This window comes from Plasmodium fragile, assembly GCF_000956335.1.
Source record: "Plasmodium fragile strain nilgiri unplaced genomic scaffold supercont1.19, whole genome shotgun sequence".
Taxonomy (NCBI): Eukaryota; Apicomplexa; class Aconoidasida; order Haemosporida; family Plasmodiidae; genus Plasmodium; species Plasmodium fragile.
The window spans coordinates 264,966-283,238 of NW_012192599.1; the positions used below are offsets into that span (position 1 = coordinate 264,966).

Consider the following 18,273-nt stretch of genomic DNA (forward strand, 5'->3'; position numbering starts at 1 on the left):
TAAAGAAATGAAAGATATTTCAGTAGGAATGATTTGTTCAAGTTGGCAGGGTTAACTGGACGACAAATTGTTCCAATTAATGTTGTGAATTAAAACTTTAAAGAGGTCAACTATAATAATGACGAACTAGAATTATGAGGAAAAAAAGCCAATTGCTTGTGTAACTCTGTGATGTAATTGTAGCCGATGTATGCCTTTTCAAAAAGGACGCAGAAATGGTAGTAAGCTTTTATAATCATTACACCTGACATTGACGCTTTGCTTCTGGGAATGTCCCCTTTGTGCTTGCCCTTTTGAAGAAAAAGCAAAAAAATAAATACATACCGATTAAGCGTTCGGCAATATATTTTGCGATAAAATGGGGCTACTTTCAAACAAGAAAATGCTAACACATGAGTGGTGAACGGGACAACAAAAGGAGGGGAACACACAAGAAATAAGTAACACAAGCTATGGGGAGAGGGAAAAAATATATGCCAAAAAATGAAATAGTAAGAAAGCACTATGGGAATGATTAAAGGAAAGTCAAATTACACAAATGCAGAAAAAATGAACTGTATCACCCAAAATATATTGTAAAAAAAAAAAAAAAAAAAAAAAATAAACGCATAATGCACTAATGCATAAAAAACGAAGAAACTAGATCAAAGTACATACAAATTTGGCTAAAAAAAAAAAAAAAAAAAAACTATAAAAATGTGCCATCATTTTTTAAGAAAGGAAATTTAAACATTAGAGCAAAATGTACTGAGATGTTTTAAGTTTGAAAAGGAACACAAATTCGTGTAATGTGCCATTTCGTGTTCGTAAAAATTATTCGTCGTTTGAGAATATCTCACCAGAGCGGTGATACATACATGAGCAAATGCGCTAGTCCGTACACATAAACATTTTCCGTTTTTGACCAAATAACCTGTGCGGAAGCACGCGTGAGAGCATATGCCTCCGTATAACCGGCTTCCCCATTTTGTGCCGCCGAAGGGATAATTTAATTTATAAGGGCAGTACGTTCCTTCTCTTCCATTTTTATAAATTCCCCCTCCTCCCTTTCACACTTACGAAATAATGACAGAAACGGATAAGTGGGACTCCCGAATCAGTAGCCCAGTAACCAGAATAAAACATTTACATGAACATAATTTGACCTACTACAGCAAGTGTATGTTCGGGGGTGTCCTGTCTTGTGGATTAACACATACAGTAATTACACCGTTAGATGTTACAAAATGTAGAATCCAGTCGTATCCTCAAATATATAAAAACCTCTTCCAGAGTGTACATAAAATAATCAAGGAGGAAAAGGTAAGAAGCTTAGGATTAGGATGGTCTCCAACATTAATAGGTTACTCCCTTCAAGGGTTATGCAAATTTGGCTTTTACGAAATTTTTAAGGATGTTTATTCAAATTATTTAGGGGAAGAATATTCCTATAAGTACAAAGGGGTAACATGGCTAATGGCATCCGCATCAGCCGAATTTGTGGCGGATATTTTCCTATGCCCATTCGAAATGATTAAAGTGAAAATGCAAACGAGTAAAGCAAATACATTCCCCACGAGCTTGTCCGCATCTATGTCCTTCATGTTAGCAAATAGGAAAGAAACCAAGTTCCCTTTTGGTAGTGTTACACCCTTGTGGTGTCGTCAGATACCTTATACCATGGCGAAATTTTATTTCTTTGAAAAAATTGTACAGTTAATGTATGACCAAGTTTTTACCGACCCGAAGGATTCCTATTCCAAGTCTACTCAACTGGGCATCACTTTCGCATCTGGTTATTTGTCTGGAATTATTTGCGCCCTTGTTTCGCACCCGGCAGACAATATGATATCTCAATTAGGAAAAGTAGAAAATAAGGGGAAAAAATTATCAGCCATAACGAAAGAAATGGGTATGGTAAATTTATTTACCAAGGGCATATGTACGAGAGTTTTAATGATTGGAACTTTGACCGGTTTGCAGTGGTGGATTTATGACACCTTCAAGGCCGTTATGGGTTTGGGTACCTCGGGCAGTGGCTCATCCGGGAAGAAATAATTCCTGTGGGGAGAAAAATCGCACGATTTTTATAACCTTCAGTGAGAAAAAAAAAAATTAGCAGCACAAAACTGGAAGGAAATAAGAAGGGACAAAAAAGGTATGCCTACATTTTAAGCATATATAAAAGGCCCCCAACAAAAGAGGAGGCCTCCTTATGAAGAAAGACAATATCATATAAACATACCACAAAAAATTCATAAAATTGCCTTTCCATTTTGTTCTTTGTTTTATTTTTGTTTTTGCACACATTTTTGAAAGTGCATTTGGAGGTACATGAACTAAAATCTGTGCGCATTGTTAGCCTTCCCCAAAAAAATGTACACCTGTGTGTGGTACATATTTTTGAAGTTTCTTTATTGTTCTTTGTCTATCTCGTGCTTTTGTGTAAAAAAAAAAAAAAAAAATTAAAAACATTCAAAACATTCGAAACAGTAGTAACAATTATGATAGTGAAAAAAAACACAATCATGTATAGAATAATCGGAAAATTGTGTACAGTTCCTTTGCCCAGACAATAGGAAACAAAAAAAGGGGAGAACTAGTGGTACAGATAAACGAACCACGTAACTCCTTGATCGCCAGAAAGGTTCATATAAACATACAAATTCGCATGCACACAGGTATCACGTGTGTATGCATTAATATGCAGTTAAAAATATAAATCAAATATGATTCTAATTGACATGATAGGGTTAATACGGAATAATTTACAAAATTGTTCGTGAAATCAATGCAAAAAAGGAGAAAAAAAAAAAAAAGTATTCTTTTATTGCTTTGCCTGCTTAGCAATGGCTACCTTAGTGGCTTTCATGGCCATTTGCTATTTGCTTGCATAATCACTCCAGCTCTTAACTTCCCTAAACTTCAAGTTGTTCGCTGAGAAAGGACAAAAAAAAGGTGAGTTTTTTTTTTTTTTTTTTCCACGTGAATAAACTGTGTATAGATGCACTTTCCCATTGCCTCTTCACATTCGCTAGCTTACAAACAACTTGGTGCTCCTCCTTAACACTTTCTATAATGTCTTCGTATTTTTTTTCCACATCCAGCCACAAGCTTAGGGTTTTTTCGCTCAGCAAAAGCGGGGATCTATTTGTATGATTTAAATGGAAAAGATGAAACGTATGTGTGATTGATCAATTTTAAGGAGGTAAAATAAAAAAAAAAAAGGGGTTCAAAGGCAAATATGTAAAATGCTACCATCCCAAAAAGTGTAAGCAGTAGCACGTGCACACATGTATGTGAAACCTGTCGTGGATGTCTTTCAGGGCGGAATTCTCGGAAGCGGTTGTGATTATGGTGTATCTGCAATCCTTTTTGTCCTTATCCGAGATGCTGTAAAGGCCTGGGAAAAACAAAACATGGAATGGTAAACTCAATATGTATCGCTTTGATGCTCCTGGCGCTGTCTTAGGGATTCCTTGGAAAAACGCATTACTGCTAACCTGCAATTATTACATAGGACTTCTCGTTCTCGTCATCTTCCTCTTGATCTGCTATAGTGAGGTAATTGAAAACCAAAAAAAAGAAAAAAAAAAGAAATGGGACATTGGATTTTTTCATAATTCTGAGAGGGGGAAAAAGGAAAAAACATATATATATGGTATAAATATGGGGAAGGAAAAATATACATATATATGTATCTATATATCTGGTGGTGTCTCTTCAAATCTGCTCATTTTCGTGTTTTCCTTTCTACACTTACATTAAAAAGGGAAGGCCTTGTCTGATTAGCATTTAACCCTTATGGGTGATGAAAAATGATCAGAGGTGCAACAAGTTCAAGCAAAGGATTCGTAATTGTCACAATAATAATAGCAGTGACAATTGCCATTATTGTATACTATTATAATTATTTGCTCTTTTAAAATTACCTTCGCTCGGTAACTCTGTCTTAATTTTTTTTTTCTTATTCTCTTCCGTTCCTTCATTTTTTCTTTTTTGAGCACCCCTATCCGTTACCGTCGTTCCTCCTTCATTGATGGGGGCCTCTTCTTTTTCTTCTACCTCCTTTACTCCCTTTTCATCTTTCATTTCCTTCTTAATATCGCCTTTGTTGTCTTCGTCTGACTCTATTTCTTTCTTTACGCTAATTCTAATGGTTTCTCCCTCTTTCTTCACACTGGGCATAATTTTTTCTTCGCTCTTTACTTCCGTCTTTTCCACAGGTAATTCCTTAATATTCGCTTCGAGTTTTCCTTCGTTTACTTCTTCAGAAGAATTTTCATCCTTTCCAGAAAATATAAAATATGGTACTTTCTTTGAAGAGCCCTTGACCTCCATCCATTCGAAGTAGCCGTTAACCACAATGGCACATCGATTCTTATTGATTAGCATGCTGTGTGGTGTGTGAAAAAAAGCGGCGACAGGTATGCACACATGTACACATATATGCATATACACATGTGTGCATATATTTGTTTATCTTTTTGCCACGGTTCACATGTGTAGGCGTAGAGATTGGCCCCTCGGGAGGCAAACCTACTTGAAAGACTTCTTCCATTGCAGGCTCTCCACCCTGGCGTTAATCAAAAGAACTTCCTTGTCGAATTTTCCGAAGTTGAATGGTTTTAGTCCCCACAGGCAAACTTGAATTACCTTAATTTTTTGTAGGTCTTTGTTTCCCTTTCCATTTTCAGCGTTCTCGTAGATAATGGGCATGTAATTTTTCCTAAAAATATTTTTAAGTTTGTGCGGAACAGAACACGTCACGTCATGTCATATTTCGTCCAGCGCACTCGATGCAGTTACAAGAAATGGTTAAACGTTTAATTATGCCCCGTGCATAGACATATATAGAGGTGTACGCATATGCACGTTTTATATGTGCTAATGTATGCAGCACATTGATAGCGATTTTTTTTTTTTTTTTTGTTTTTTTCTTTACTTATTTATCATTCCTCTCCTTAATCCTTCATTGTTCAGAATTTGCTTGCAGTTGTACTTTCTTTTCAAAACGTCTAGGTCGATATTGTAGTATACTCGTACACACATCTTCGCTTTATATATGTGTGTCCTCAACTGTGGTAAATATTTCGACAAAAAAGGGGATTAAACGGAAACGTTTTTTTTCTGTACTTTCGAAATTTTGTGAAAAAATGTAACAGGAAAAATGACGAAATAGAATAGGAATGTTGCTCTTGCAGTTGTTTTGCTTTATAGAGGTTGGGCTTGTGAATATATATATTTTTTTTTAATTTTTTGTTTTTAAGTATATTCTTTCTGAAGAGAAAAAAAAATGTAATTTAATTAAAACACAAACAATTTCATTTTGATAAAAATATAAAAGGGATGAAAAAAAAAAAAAATCATTTATAAAACTAAAACCAATGAATGTTAAACAATCTTGGGATAACTGAAGCCTCTAAAATAAACTGAAGAAAAAAAGAAAAGGGGAAGTCTTCTGGTTATCATTTTTTTTGGTGAACCTCAATGATGTAGGAAAATATCGATTTAGGGAACGCCTCTTTTGCTTAACAAGGACTGTCATATATAACGTAAGAAGGAAGAAAAAGTAAATCTACCCATATAAATGTGTACCTATATATACGTACACGTTGATGTCAGCACCATACAGGTATGCTTTACATGTCCATATGGGTGAACAAGCTTGTGTACGTTGACGCATATAGGGGCCCCTACATTAGCCATGAGATTATGCGCACATTGATTTGTATGTACCTGTACGCATGTACCAATGCGCTGAATATATAAGCAACTATATGTGCACGAGCGCCCGTGCAAACACCGACATGTACATGCGAGCACAAATGAATAATTGCATGCATACATGTGCACATTTAAATGCCGACACATGAATATTGGTATATAGGCTTCTATAAATTCTGACATGAATATACGTGTATGCGCCGTTGGGAAAATGGCTGTATGTCGGTGCGTGCACGCACGCACGTATCTCTACATGTACCACTGCTTAAAAGCATGTGGAGGGACTACAAGCTGCGTGACATCTTGCTTTTAACGACGTTTTTTCCACTAATTTTGGTTCGTTTTGTGAACTGAACATATGAGAAAACAGAAACAAAAAAAAAAAAAAAACAACCGCGAAAAAGTTTTTCCTTCCGGTTGCATTTTGAACGAGCATAGGATAGGGAGAAAAAGTCGCTATGCTTTTTCTTTTTTTTTAAAAAGCTGAGATGTATATATGTAGCGTTTTCATTTTTAACTGTTTTAGAGGAATCACATGAGGGAATAAAGCAGATGGACAAAATGCCCATCAAAGCGGCATTAATCCAAAAATGTACAGGCCGAAAACATCGGGGAGAAGAACAGCAGTATGCTGAACATGCGAAGGAGAATAATGCCACACAATTTGATGGCGAAAATGCTCTAATTGTAGAGAGTTTTTCCACCCAAAAGAGATTGGAGATGACCAAGATATGATGTCGTACTTGTGTGTAGGAGAAATAGCTCACCGTGGTGTTTTCACCCCGATTAAGAAAAAAATGTTGTGTAAGGGTCATATTCCTATACGGGCCCTTAATGACATTTCGATCAAAAGAACCATTTCTACAACAATAAAATTGGTTAATTATAATTACAATTTTTTGGTGCGAAAGAATGAAAAAAGAGACTACAGATTTTTTCACTGTAGAAATAATTTAAACGGCCATTTATTTGAAGGCAAAAAAGAAATTGGAAGAAGCAAAAGTAGCATTTCGTATAGCAGCAATATTTATCAAAAGGTGTATGATGAAAATTCTTCAGAGGGCTGTAAGGATGAGGCAAATTTTCCAAATGTAGAAAAAAAAACTGCTAACTGCAAATGGGAAGAAACGATCCGACATGAGTATCTCACAAATGGAAATACACAGCCGAGTGGACAGAATAAAATTTTAAACAGACATGAATACATCGATCTGAATTTGCTAAACATTGATGAAGAAATTGTGAATAACGTAAAGCTGATCCTCAAAATAGATAAGCTGTACATGTATCAGTACATAATTTTTAACGAAATTTTTGCAAACAATTGCAAGCATATACTTGTCTACAACAAGACAGGAACGGGGAAAACACTCAGCTACTTGTTACCGTTAATACAAAAATTGATAAATGAAAAATTCGATTGTAATAGGAAGATATTAATTTTGACGCAAAATATTTATCTCTGCAAACAGTTATATATTTACATTTTGTCCATTTACCCCAATTTAAATGTGTGTATTTTGTTCGATGAGCATGATCCCCCTGATCGTGTGAAAAAAAATATAAAAGAAGACGTAATTGGGAAGGAGGAATTTGCTCATAAACTCAATGAACAAAACAATCATTTGAATAGAGAAAACTATGGCATCCATTTTTACCTAGCGACGCCAAATAAATTAGAGTTTTACATAAAGAATTATAAGAATACTAAAAAAAATGAAAAGAACGTCATGAACAATATTTTAAATTGTGTACACACTATCGTCATAGATGAGTTTGATTATGTGGTTGAAAGTAGAAAGTTGATTTTCAATTTTTTATTTAAAAGGGACTTACTGAACGGGTTGAATGATGAGGTGACCGCAAAAAGGAACGATAGTAATGGGGAAAATTTTAATCGTGAAAATTACCAAATATATTTGTTCACAGCAAATATGAATGAATTAATAAGGAAAAAAATTAACGACCATTTATGCGGTTTTGTTTTTTTCGATTTTATTAATGGGGTTAAAGAGGTTATACAAAATAAAGTGGATGAAGAAAGAGCCAGTGTGTTAAAAAATTCGCAACATATAGTTCAGTTGCTGAGCAGAGAGAATAAGACTTCCAGCCTGTGCAATTTGAACATTGGCCACTTTGTATGCAAAATAAATACACCCTCGAAGTATAAGTATGTATCCTATTTTTTAAATGAATTCTTTTTTGAAAAGAGAAACAATGTGTCAGGGGTAAGGGGGACTCACCTGTTGTCCGACAAAAATGACGACTGCGATGGTGACAAGTTGATCCGAGATTACATGGGCACGAATCCCCCTGAGGAGAGGGAGAAGGAGGATAAAATAAGCAAGTGCATAATTTTTGCCAACTCCAAGGAAGAGGTAACTATGCGTTATGACGTCTAGGTTGTGCGTTTTTCTTTACCGTGTGTACACATCGCTGCTACCATCGCGCTTGCCAAAATTTTCCAACAAAGTAGCGAAATTCGCTTCATTTTCATATAACCCCCCCCTGTGAAGGTTGAGAAGCTGCACGAGAACTCTTTTCTGAAGCCCCACTCCGTTATTATGCACTCGGAATTGCTAACGTTGCAGAAAAACGAAAATATAAACTTGTTTAAATTGGGTAAAAAGCCTATCCTCATCACGACGGATATAGTGAGCAGGGGGCTCGACATAGACAACGTTATTTTCATTCTGAATTATTCGCCCCCCACTTCCCCAAATGATTACATACATAGGTAAGACGCGGACAGTTGCACATTGAGAGTGCGCAAGAAAAATATCTCGCTTACCGTTCATTTGTTAACATGTCGTGCGGAATTAATTCCCCACTTTTGCAGATCGGGTCGAACAGGAAGAGCAAACGACAAGGGAGTTTGCCTAACGATGTACCATAAATATGAATATAAAAATCTGGACAAGATAATGAAGTATACCAAAAATAATTTTCAAGTTATTTTATGCCCCCATGTAGATGAAGTCTACAAATTTTCTGTGGACAGTTTGACAGGTACGCAGCACGGGGGGGGGGGGGGGGAGGACGAGTGATCGGTGGAAAATTATCAAATGGGGAAATTGCCCTAAATGGAGATGCTCAGTTATGTTGATGTGGCGAATTGTATTATGCATATGGTAAAAAGGTTTAGTGTGTACATGTGGCTTCCCTTTTGCGCTTTTCCATCCCTTTAGAAAGCATAATGAAGATCGCACCCGAGGAATACGAATTTCTTAATGATAGATCACAGGAGCTACTAAAAACGCATGGTACAAAAATCATCGCGCAGGTACTCTCCGTTTTGCTAAAACATGACAAAAAGGGACACACTGTTTCTCTGCTATCTGGAAAGAAGAACTACGTCGCTGTTTTGATTAAGGATCCATTTTTTGAGGTAAAAAGTTGCACAAGTGGAAGAGTGTCAGAAATTGCCCATTATGCGTCCCAAATGTGGAGTGACTGGTTAATGCATATGTTCATATGCATAGGAGCACACATTATAGCTCGCTTAAGCAGACAACGTAGTTTGAAACACCCCGATCTCATTTACCCTTCTGAACAGGCAATAAGAAATAAGGACGATATTGTTAACTTAATGAAAGTCACTACAGGAAACAAAAATGTGTCAAATGTAAGAGCGCATAAATGGGAAAAAATATATAAAAATAAATAAATATCAGGAAGACTTCATTGTTTTGCCTAATTCCCCCTTTTAGGTTGTTGGAGATGTGGCCAAATGTGATGAGGGCTACATTGCAGACATTTCTAGCACGCACGTTAATAAAATTATAAGCTTGTTCAATAGCTCCAACTCAGAATATAAGAACAAGGGTGTGCAAATTGAAACTGTAATAGAATTACCTCCATTGATCCGCGAGAAAAAAACCATCATAAGAAAAAACAGAAAAGTCCCATGGATGAAATAGTATGCATTTATAATTACATAAAAAAAATGTTTAGTCATATTGTGATTCCATATCATGTATAAATTAGCTAAACCTTGTGAGAGGATGCTCATGACTTCACATTTTGTACATTCTTCCCTTGTTTAGGAGGGCATATGCACATGAATGAATAAGCGTTTGTGTACATGGGTCTGATATCCCGAAAGAGTGTGAAAAAACTGCCCTCACACATTTGTAGCTATACAAATTGATCAAATAGAAAATGTGTTTTTTTTCTTTGTACACATTTAAATTATATTTAAGTGTATAGCTGATTTGTTGTACGTAATTTTTTTTTTTTTTTTTTTTGTTGTTTTTTTAAAAAACAATGCAAATGTTCATCATGCAATTTCTCCCTCTACATCTTTACAAATGTGCAGCGCTCCTTTATGTGAGTTTTCACGTATGCGTTTATTTTGCGCATTGCAGTTCACGTGTCGTTTAGGTGAATGCAAATCGTTTTAATTCACTTCTGTATGCCTATTTTTTCCTTTACAGCAAATTACAGAAAAAGAAAATTATATTGTTAGGAAGAAAAACGAGCGAGTATAAAGGGAAAGGAAGCGCCGAAATTATAAAAGACATTAATAGGCAAAGCTAGCCCCGTTCAGTGGACGTCCATGGAATTACATAAAAGGGGTGAGGTAAATTAATTTTCTTTTTTGTTTTTGCGTTCTCCATGAACGTGCACAATTTTTTTTAGCAATTATTCCTCACCCTTCTCTTTCATTTGCGTGAATTCTCAATTGCATATGCGATACGATTGAGCGGTTTCGCATTTACGAATTTACGCCGTTACGCCGGTGTTCGATTTTTAATGTATACAAAGCTAGGGAGATATAGCTTGGGCGTACATTGTTCGTTCCATATTTTAAATTTTAACAATCATTAAACGTTTATTTGTTACCTCAATTTTGTAAAATTACTTTAAGTTTGTGGAGATCTGATTTTTTATTTCCCCCTTTTGTCAAGCTTCAGATGTTTTTCTTCCATTATAAGAAAAATTTCATATGTTCTTAAAGTGAACATCGATGGGCAAACGTGCATTGTGCATTTCGATGAGGAATAACCCTTTCATATTTTTATATAGCATTACACATATATGTATAAATGTTCGCACATGTGCACATACACATTTGAGATGACCCGTTTTTTGAGGCAACAATTTTAAGGATTCAGTTCTCCACACTTTCCCATCCATTTTGTTTAAGTACACATATATATCAGATAACGCTGTGGACCTCTCAAGTGAAAAAGGGAAAACCATTTTATGTATATGTGATGTGTTTAAAAAAAAATTAGCCATGAATAAAAAAAAAAAATTAATAAACAGTTAATGGACACGTGAGCCCATGAATGCTTAAGTAATATTCTATAAGTGGAAACAAAAAAAAAAAAAAAAGAAAAAAACGCACATAAGTAGCAAAATAAAAAAAAATTGAAAACTGAAAACTGAAAAAATAAGGAATCTTTAAGGGCGAGAAAGGAGAAGCATTCAATTGTTTATATATGCCTGGTGTAATAATGAGAAGTAGGGCACCATCGAACGCATCAACGGTAATGAACATTAAATAAAAAAACAAAAATTGTTCAAGTTATGTTACATGAGCCAGCAGGAAATGTATATATATATTTTTGTGTAGTGTATGCTTGGAGGATTACATATGTGCATGCATATTCGGACATACCTACATTTATGTGTAACTCTCCCTTTAGCCAAAAGAGTGTGTGTGTATATGGCACTATGTAATTATTCGCACGCTTGAATAATAAACGTAACGGTGCGTCGTTTTTCGAGTTGGCCAATTCATCCGTATGATGCTCAACTTTGTCCTGCGCATATTCCTTTTTGCTGTTACGTGGAAAAATTTCCTAGACAACATAAGAGTTGAGTGGCATTGCAAAATGTTGCGTGGATGTTTCTTTTGAAACCATATATTTAGGTGTACAATGAATTATATGTTCATATATATATATGTATTTGTTGTCACATTTTGCAGAAAAAAGATGAAAGCTTAAAAAAGGTATGCGTAATTAATAAGAATAATGCTGTGAAAAGCGAAAAGAAGAAACGGATCAATGATAAAATTAAAATTTGCAAATTAAAAAGCCAGTGTAGTGGTGTCAAGGGTGAAAAAAACAAAAGGAGCAAGCATGGCGAAAAGAGCATTGTGAGGAAGAAGGCCAAGAAAAGTGATAGCGTTAGTAGTGAGTCATTCAGGGAATCGATAGAGGAGGAACTCGATGGGGAAGATGAGGATGTATATGATGAAGTGGACATGGACGTGGACTTGGATTCGGATATGGAAACCCATTTAGATGAAGATGACGAGGATGATGATGCGGGAGATGAAGACAAAGACGAAGCGTTTGCTGATGCCAGGAAGTATTTTAAAGAAGGGCAAAAATGTATTACCCCCCCGAACGGGGATGGCACAAGAGCTTTCTACGAAAGTCTACTTGAAGAAAATCCCAATTCACTCATTGCCCTAAAGTACTGCATAGAACATGGAGTTCTAACTGGTACGAAACATCACCAGGGGATATATAAATATAATATACTTAAAAAAAATAACGCATTTAGAAATAACTTTGGTGGTATACGAGCTGAGTTTATTAAAATGTTGGAACAGCCTCCTAAATCTGAAGAAGGTTCCTATAAATATTCTGATGATGATTTGATAAAAAAGGAGATTTGAAGCAAATGATATCATTGGCAGGGGGGAAAAAAAAAGGGTACTGTCTGCCTGCATATGCAAACACGTTTATGGTCTCATTTCAAAATAGACAGCTGCTTGGTGAAATACAATGCAAGGAGGGTGGCTGTAGACTTTATAAGCAGTTCTAAAAGAAAGTGCGAATACCCTTTTTTTACATATTACAATTTCTCAAGTTTCATCACTTTATATACGATTTATTATTTCCGTTTTAGCTTTTTTTACAATCATGTTTTAAGTAATTCCGCACTTTAAAAGGGGGGACAGGAAAAACAAAAAAAATGAACATTTTAGTCTCTGTTTTGCCTCATTTTTTTTTTCTTCGTACCTCTTTGAGAGATGTTTTGTTATTCTGTTTATTTCTACAGAAATATAGCTATATTTATCTTCCACACCGTATGCACAATTTTTTTTTTTTTTTAACTTTGTTCTGATGATAATTGCATAAGCAATTATATATACAATTTTTTTACACCTTTACATTTGGAGCCCCTGTTCTGAATGATTTTTTATCCCATTTTTAAATGATTAAAAAAATATGCATTTTAAATGGTATTTTGCTTATATGCAACAAAGAACAGCCCTATTTTGAATATTATTTTTTGTGAAAGCTTTTAAGAAAAGCCACATGTTCGTGTAAAAATATGTATGCGTGTAATCTTTCACAAATTTACGAAGTGACACGAATAATTTTACGTATATGTGGAAACTGATAAATAAAAAGTTTCCTTGTTCATTTTTTTTTTTTTTTTTAAAAACATTTTCACTACAGCTAATTTTCTGCCTTGTTTAATTTTTCCGTTTTTTCTACCTACATATAACTACTTTAAGAACATGTAATAATTTGAAACAATTCTCTTCCAACAGTTATGCGGCATGAAGGGCATATTTTTCATGTTGCCAATTTGCGCAAGGGACAGATATAGTACAAAATGATTTTCAATTTTTTTTTCATGTTATGATTTATGTGCGTTTTTTTTTTTGTATAGATGTTAGATTAGTTTTAGGGGTAATACAAAATAACCATAGCGGAAGGTCTTCATTTCAGGAAATTGTTTCATTGGCCGCTGCACGCAACGCAACAGGGTTCGATCTTTGAGTTGTGTATTCGCTTATATGTACTTATATGCGCACATTTCTACATGTATTAAAGCTTTAGCATTTGCGTATGAATTATTGTTCAAATCGAGAAGGGCGAAAGAAAATACAGAAAATGGAATTTTCAGCAAAAATGGAAACTGTTCAAATTATGTAGTGTAAAACTAAGAAAATTGAATATCATCAGAAAAACTGCCACAGAATGGACAAAAAAAGGAGTATAGTTAAGAAGCCAGAGAGGGGGAGCTTCCTGCTGGATCACAACAGTGAATGCACATCAATAAAAAATGATTATTTAAAATGCTTAAAGGAACACAGTAATGATCATGTTAGTTGCAGAGAATATTCGAAAGAATATTTTATTTGCCGAATGGACAAAAATCTACTCGAAAGGCAAAGTTTAAACGATTTGGGTTTTTCTGAAAATGAAATAAATCATGAGAGCCGCATAAAACACTTCAAGGATGTGTACAGTTACAACATGTATAATGAAACAATGGAGAATTTTCCAAAGGGGTGGGCGCGTAAAAGGGCTGACACAGCAAGTGGTTCAATTCCCAAAGAGGACAAATTTACACAAGGGAAGCAGGACAATGAAGCGGACATGAAACTAGCCGTAGGAGACGATTCCTTGCTTTTAAATCTTTGTAACGATAAAGAAGGTGAACAAAACGTAAATGGAAAACTGTTCGAAATTACGCAAGAAAAAAAAATTGCAGTAAAGCGGAAGGAGGAAGAAGGTTATTTGGCTGGAAAGGAGTACATAAAAACTTTGGTGGAAAAAAAAAAAAAGCACCCCCTTTTTTCGTATAATATATTTAAGAATAGTAACACATAAAATGTGTCACTTGCCGCGAACTTATGAAAGTAGGAAGACTCTATAGTTAGCAAAATAAAAATTTATGTAGCAAATTTGGTATTAGTTTATATTGTTTTGTGGTGTTCTCCATGTGTGCAATGTGGAAGAATAGGTAACGTTTACTGGAGCACAATTAAGCAGTGGAGTGTTAAATGAAGACAACATGGATGTGACATTAATGTTGTGCATGAAACTGACGCCATTTGTTGTTGCGAAAGTAAAAAAAAAAAAATGTACTTTCCATAGGGAAACATGCCAAAGGAAGGGTGAACAACAGAGCAATATGCTTCTTCCCACAAGCGTGTCCATATGTATACAACACATTCGTTTAAATTTGCCCATGTAAGTGCATTCGTATAATGTTGTTTATTCCCTGCCTGCTTAAAAATGTTCACATATAAACACGCGTCGTTTTAGCGTTTTGGTGTTTCGTTGAGGATATATTTTTTTTTGTCATTTTTCTTTTCTACATCGTATCATTCCGTATGGCTTCATAAATCGGAACCATTACGTATATTTGGCACTTAAAAAGTGTTGAGGTTTATGTCATACGCATCCCCTCTACGAATAAAGGGTAAAAATTGTTATGTATGCCTTGGCATACTTGAGTTTGTCCAGTATGAAAAAAAAAAAAAAAAGAAAAAAAAAACTTTATTTCGCTCTCACACGTAACAATTATTGAGTAAAAAATAATGAATAAGACTTTTGTATTTTCTAAAATGTACAAAATATTGTATCACCTTCAGTATTTTAATTTTTCCGCCTTTTAAGGATTGTTAATTGGTATGTTATATATGTGTAAATGCAAAAAAGTTGGAGAAACAGCTTTTTTGCTTTAAGGTTAACATTTGTGCAGACAGGATTAAATAAAAAAATGGCTAGTTCAAAAAAAAAAAAAAAAAAAAAAAAAAAAATTGTCAAATGTGAATTACTCTACAAATGGTTTCTCCCAAATGGACATGTCGTCTTTACGAAGCTACCACAATTTAAGGGAAATTTTTAATAACCACCATTACTGCGTAATATAAAGGCTTTCTTTCAGTCATTTTGTTGCTACCTTCATCAGCATATATCGACATTTCCAAGCACAGAAAAATCTGTTATTTGGGAATTCCTTCTAAAAAATTCGAAGGAAAAGGAATTAAGCAAAAAAATGAAAGTTTTGGTACTGATTTAAAAAAAAAAGAAAAACAACTTCCAAATCGTGGATATAAGAACTAGTGGACTTTTTCCCAAATTGCTCTAAGATCATGAAAAATTTTTACACCACCTTGTCGTTAAATGCCATAGATCAAACGAAAAATATATATAAAATTAAATTGTAATGAACATAATTATACATATGCGTAATGTAATGTTCATATCTTTGTGGTCTCATGCTGTTGTGTTTTGCACAGGACGCAGAAAAAACCTGTATTGAAAAAAAAAAAAAAAAAATCGATATAAAAATTTTGAAATTTTAATTTTTTAAAAATTTGTGTATATTTTATTTTTTCTTCTTAACAAAATTGTTATTATTTTATTTTTTTTTTTTTATCTCCATTTTATATTCATAAAATTTTGTAAAGCTTAAAATATTTAAACCGTTTATCAACTATACCACCAGTTACACCATCGCTTTATCTTTTCCTCTGAAGCTGTCAACACCTTAAACTGAACAAATCAAAATTGCTATTCTTTGAATTATTGTAATTTGGAAGTTTTTTTTTTTTTGTTTTTGTTATATTTTTCCCCCAACGGATATCAACAGGATGTACTCGATGCACACAGACATTATGTATTTACAGTCGAGGAGGAAGTTCACCCAGTATTATGTGCTATCACTGCTTTCTGATTTTATGAAAACTGTGTTGCTTTTGTTTGATACGTTGATCTTTTGTTTTACAATCTCCATTTCGTTGCTCATGATGCTTTTTGGCTATCTGGGTGTCATATCAGAAAAGCCCATAACTCTACATGGAAAGTTGTACATAGGGACCGTTTATTTGGACATTTTGCTGAATTTTTTAATTGCGTTAGTTTTTATGTACAATATATTTATAATGTCCACGTGTAACCTGTCGTACATGGCTAAATTTATTGTAAACCGTAATTTTTTTTATTCCATAATGACCATGATTATTGTCCTTTGTCTCCTTTCCATTGTGTTTAATATATATGCCTTATATTACGCGCGAAGATTTAAAACCTTTGTAATGGCCATAGAAAACGACACAAAAAATGCAAAAGCAAATGCTAGGACACATGTAAGGTTCAATTTAAGATCATGTACCAAAGGGAGCAAAAGTGCACGAGTAAATGCCAACGTAAGGGAAAATGTGCCAGGAAATAGAGGTGCACAGGAGAGAGCGCACACAAGAGGCAATGTCTATATGCACGGGAATGTGTTCCCTCCAGGAATAGTATCCACAGCAACGAACCTACCCACAGTAGGAATTTGCTCCACAGAAGGAAACACGTTAGCACCAGGGAACGTGCAGTCCAACGCAAATGGTAACAAAAGCGGAAAGGCACAAGCACTTGCGAGCACACGCAGAAACGGAAAGGAAAATTCAGCAATAAGCGGGGAAAAAATAAGCATCACCATTGATGAGAACACTGGACCAGATGGCAAACCCTTGGAGGACTCATTCAAATTGGAAAAACCGTCCTTTAAGGTTGCCAAGACGGTATTCCCCCTGGATGCAGGCAACAAAATAAACGACATGCTAGAGGACAATGCAAAGACAAAAATGAGCATGAAAAAAAAAATTACACCAGGATTAGACAAGGAGCAGCAAAACGTTGAGTCGAGGAGGAATAAATTTGTGAATGATGATATTGGCCCAAAGAACGTAGAAATTATCAAAGAAGGTGTAAAACAGGAGATGCCATCTGTGCGTAAGGAGGAAAACGAATTGCCCCAAGTTCACCCTTCCGAAAAGGAAGTGCACCCAGGGAAAAATGCTGAGAAAAAATTACCCCAAATGAGTAATGTTGAGAAAAACATCTTATAAAAACAGGGGGAAAAAATGTACCTGTATAATAAATTACTGTATATTATGGAAATGGATGAAGAGCTTAACACAAATATAAGCTGGAGTGTTTCATGAGGGATGAATTTGCACAGGTTTAGCTTTACGTTTTAATAAATCCTTAATGATTCCCCAGATTAATTGCCAACCGTGAGAATATTCATAAAATTTTGTGAACACATATTTACCAACACCTTGATACAGTAGCGTTTGTTGCATAAATTTTTGAACCTAATGCAAGCATTTCTTTTATGCTTTTTTTATGTTTTATTATTTTGAGGGATACCTAAGTATACATGGCTTCATGTGAAGCGATCCTTATATATGTTGCTTGCTATTAGCATACTACCCGTTTATATTATAATACGACAATTCGTAGGAATTAATTTTATTTAATTTTTTTTTTATTATTATAGAGTTTGCAATGTGTAAGTGTTTGTGATATTATTATGTAGTACTTATTTGAATGTCACGTTTTTTAAAAAATGTGGCTTGCGCGTGTACGTATAAATATCCGCCCCGTCCGCGTGTAATGTTAGGGGAAGAGGGAAATGATGCCCCTTCAAATTACACGCCAATAGCTTCACATGAATATTTGTATTCTTAAATGTGTCATACAATTATTTGTTATGTATAATAAAACAATTGAGTGAAATTATGCACATTATATATATATATATATATATATATATAAAGTAAAAAAAAAACATTCCGTGTAATAATGCATTTTTTCCCTGCAGCTTGTTTTATTTTATATGTAATGTGTATAATAAGCGTTAACTATGACTAAACTGGAACGTAAGGTGCACCTATATAAGTGCTATTAAAAGGTACGATTGTATAGTGTAAATCCGAAATGTTGTCTCCCATGTCTTGAGCGGGGCCAAACTTTCAATATATGAAGAAAACCACGTACAAATGTAAAAATGAAAAAAAAAAAA

The 18,273-nt window shown here is 34.6% G+C and overlaps 6 protein-coding genes across 6 annotated transcripts; 5 read left to right on the forward strand and 1 right to left on the reverse strand.

Annotated features, from left to right (window-relative positions):
• Positions 1-1,065: 1,065 nt before the first annotated feature.
• On the forward strand, positions 1,066-2,037 carry AK88_02071 (uncharacterized protein; the record flags this gene model as incomplete). Its single annotated transcript, XM_012479705.1, has 1 exon — positions 1,066-2,037. One exon carries the CDS (start codon positions 1,066-1,068, stop codon positions 2,035-2,037), a length of 972 nt encoding a protein of 323 aa, XP_012335128.1.
• Positions 2,038-2,860: 823 nt separating this feature from the next.
• AK88_02072 (uncharacterized protein) lies at positions 2,861-5,031 on the reverse strand (the record flags this gene model as incomplete). Its single annotated transcript, XM_012479706.1, has 7 exons — positions 2,861-2,916; positions 3,023-3,126; positions 3,286-3,382; positions 3,483-3,530; positions 3,882-4,375; positions 4,523-4,708; positions 4,925-5,031. 7 exons carry the CDS (start codon positions 5,029-5,031, stop codon positions 2,861-2,863), a joined length of 1,092 nt encoding a protein of 363 aa, XP_012335129.1.
• Positions 5,032-6,437: 1,406 nt separating this feature from the next.
• Positions 6,438-10,245, forward strand: AK88_02073 (uncharacterized protein; the record flags this gene model as incomplete). Its single annotated transcript, XM_012479707.1, has 7 exons — positions 6,438-8,084; positions 8,223-8,443; positions 8,546-8,715; positions 8,895-9,094; positions 9,263-9,331; positions 9,417-9,625; positions 10,143-10,245. The coding sequence occupies 7 exons, from the start codon at positions 6,438-6,440 to the stop codon at positions 10,243-10,245; spliced, it is 2,619 nt and encodes an 872-aa protein (XP_012335130.1).
• A 1,217-nt stretch (positions 10,246-11,462) lies between these two features.
• On the forward strand, positions 11,463-12,343 carry AK88_02074 (uncharacterized protein; the record flags this gene model as incomplete). The annotated part of the gene is made up of 2 exons (XM_012479708.1): positions 11,463-11,531; positions 11,645-12,343. 2 exons carry the CDS (start codon positions 11,463-11,465, stop codon positions 12,341-12,343), a joined length of 768 nt encoding a protein of 255 aa, XP_012335131.1.
• Positions 12,344-13,661: 1,318 nt separating this feature from the next.
• On the forward strand, positions 13,662-14,297 carry AK88_02075 (uncharacterized protein; the record flags this gene model as incomplete). Its single annotated transcript, XM_012479709.1, has 1 exon — positions 13,662-14,297. One exon carries the CDS (start codon positions 13,662-13,664, stop codon positions 14,295-14,297), a length of 636 nt encoding a protein of 211 aa, XP_012335132.1.
• Positions 14,298-16,069: 1,772 nt separating this feature from the next.
• On the forward strand, positions 16,070-17,314 carry AK88_02076 (uncharacterized protein; the record flags this gene model as incomplete). Its single annotated transcript, XM_012479710.1, has 1 exon — positions 16,070-17,314. One exon carries the CDS (start codon positions 16,070-16,072, stop codon positions 17,312-17,314), a length of 1,245 nt encoding a protein of 414 aa, XP_012335133.1.
• Between the last annotated feature and the right edge of the window lie 959 nt (positions 17,315-18,273).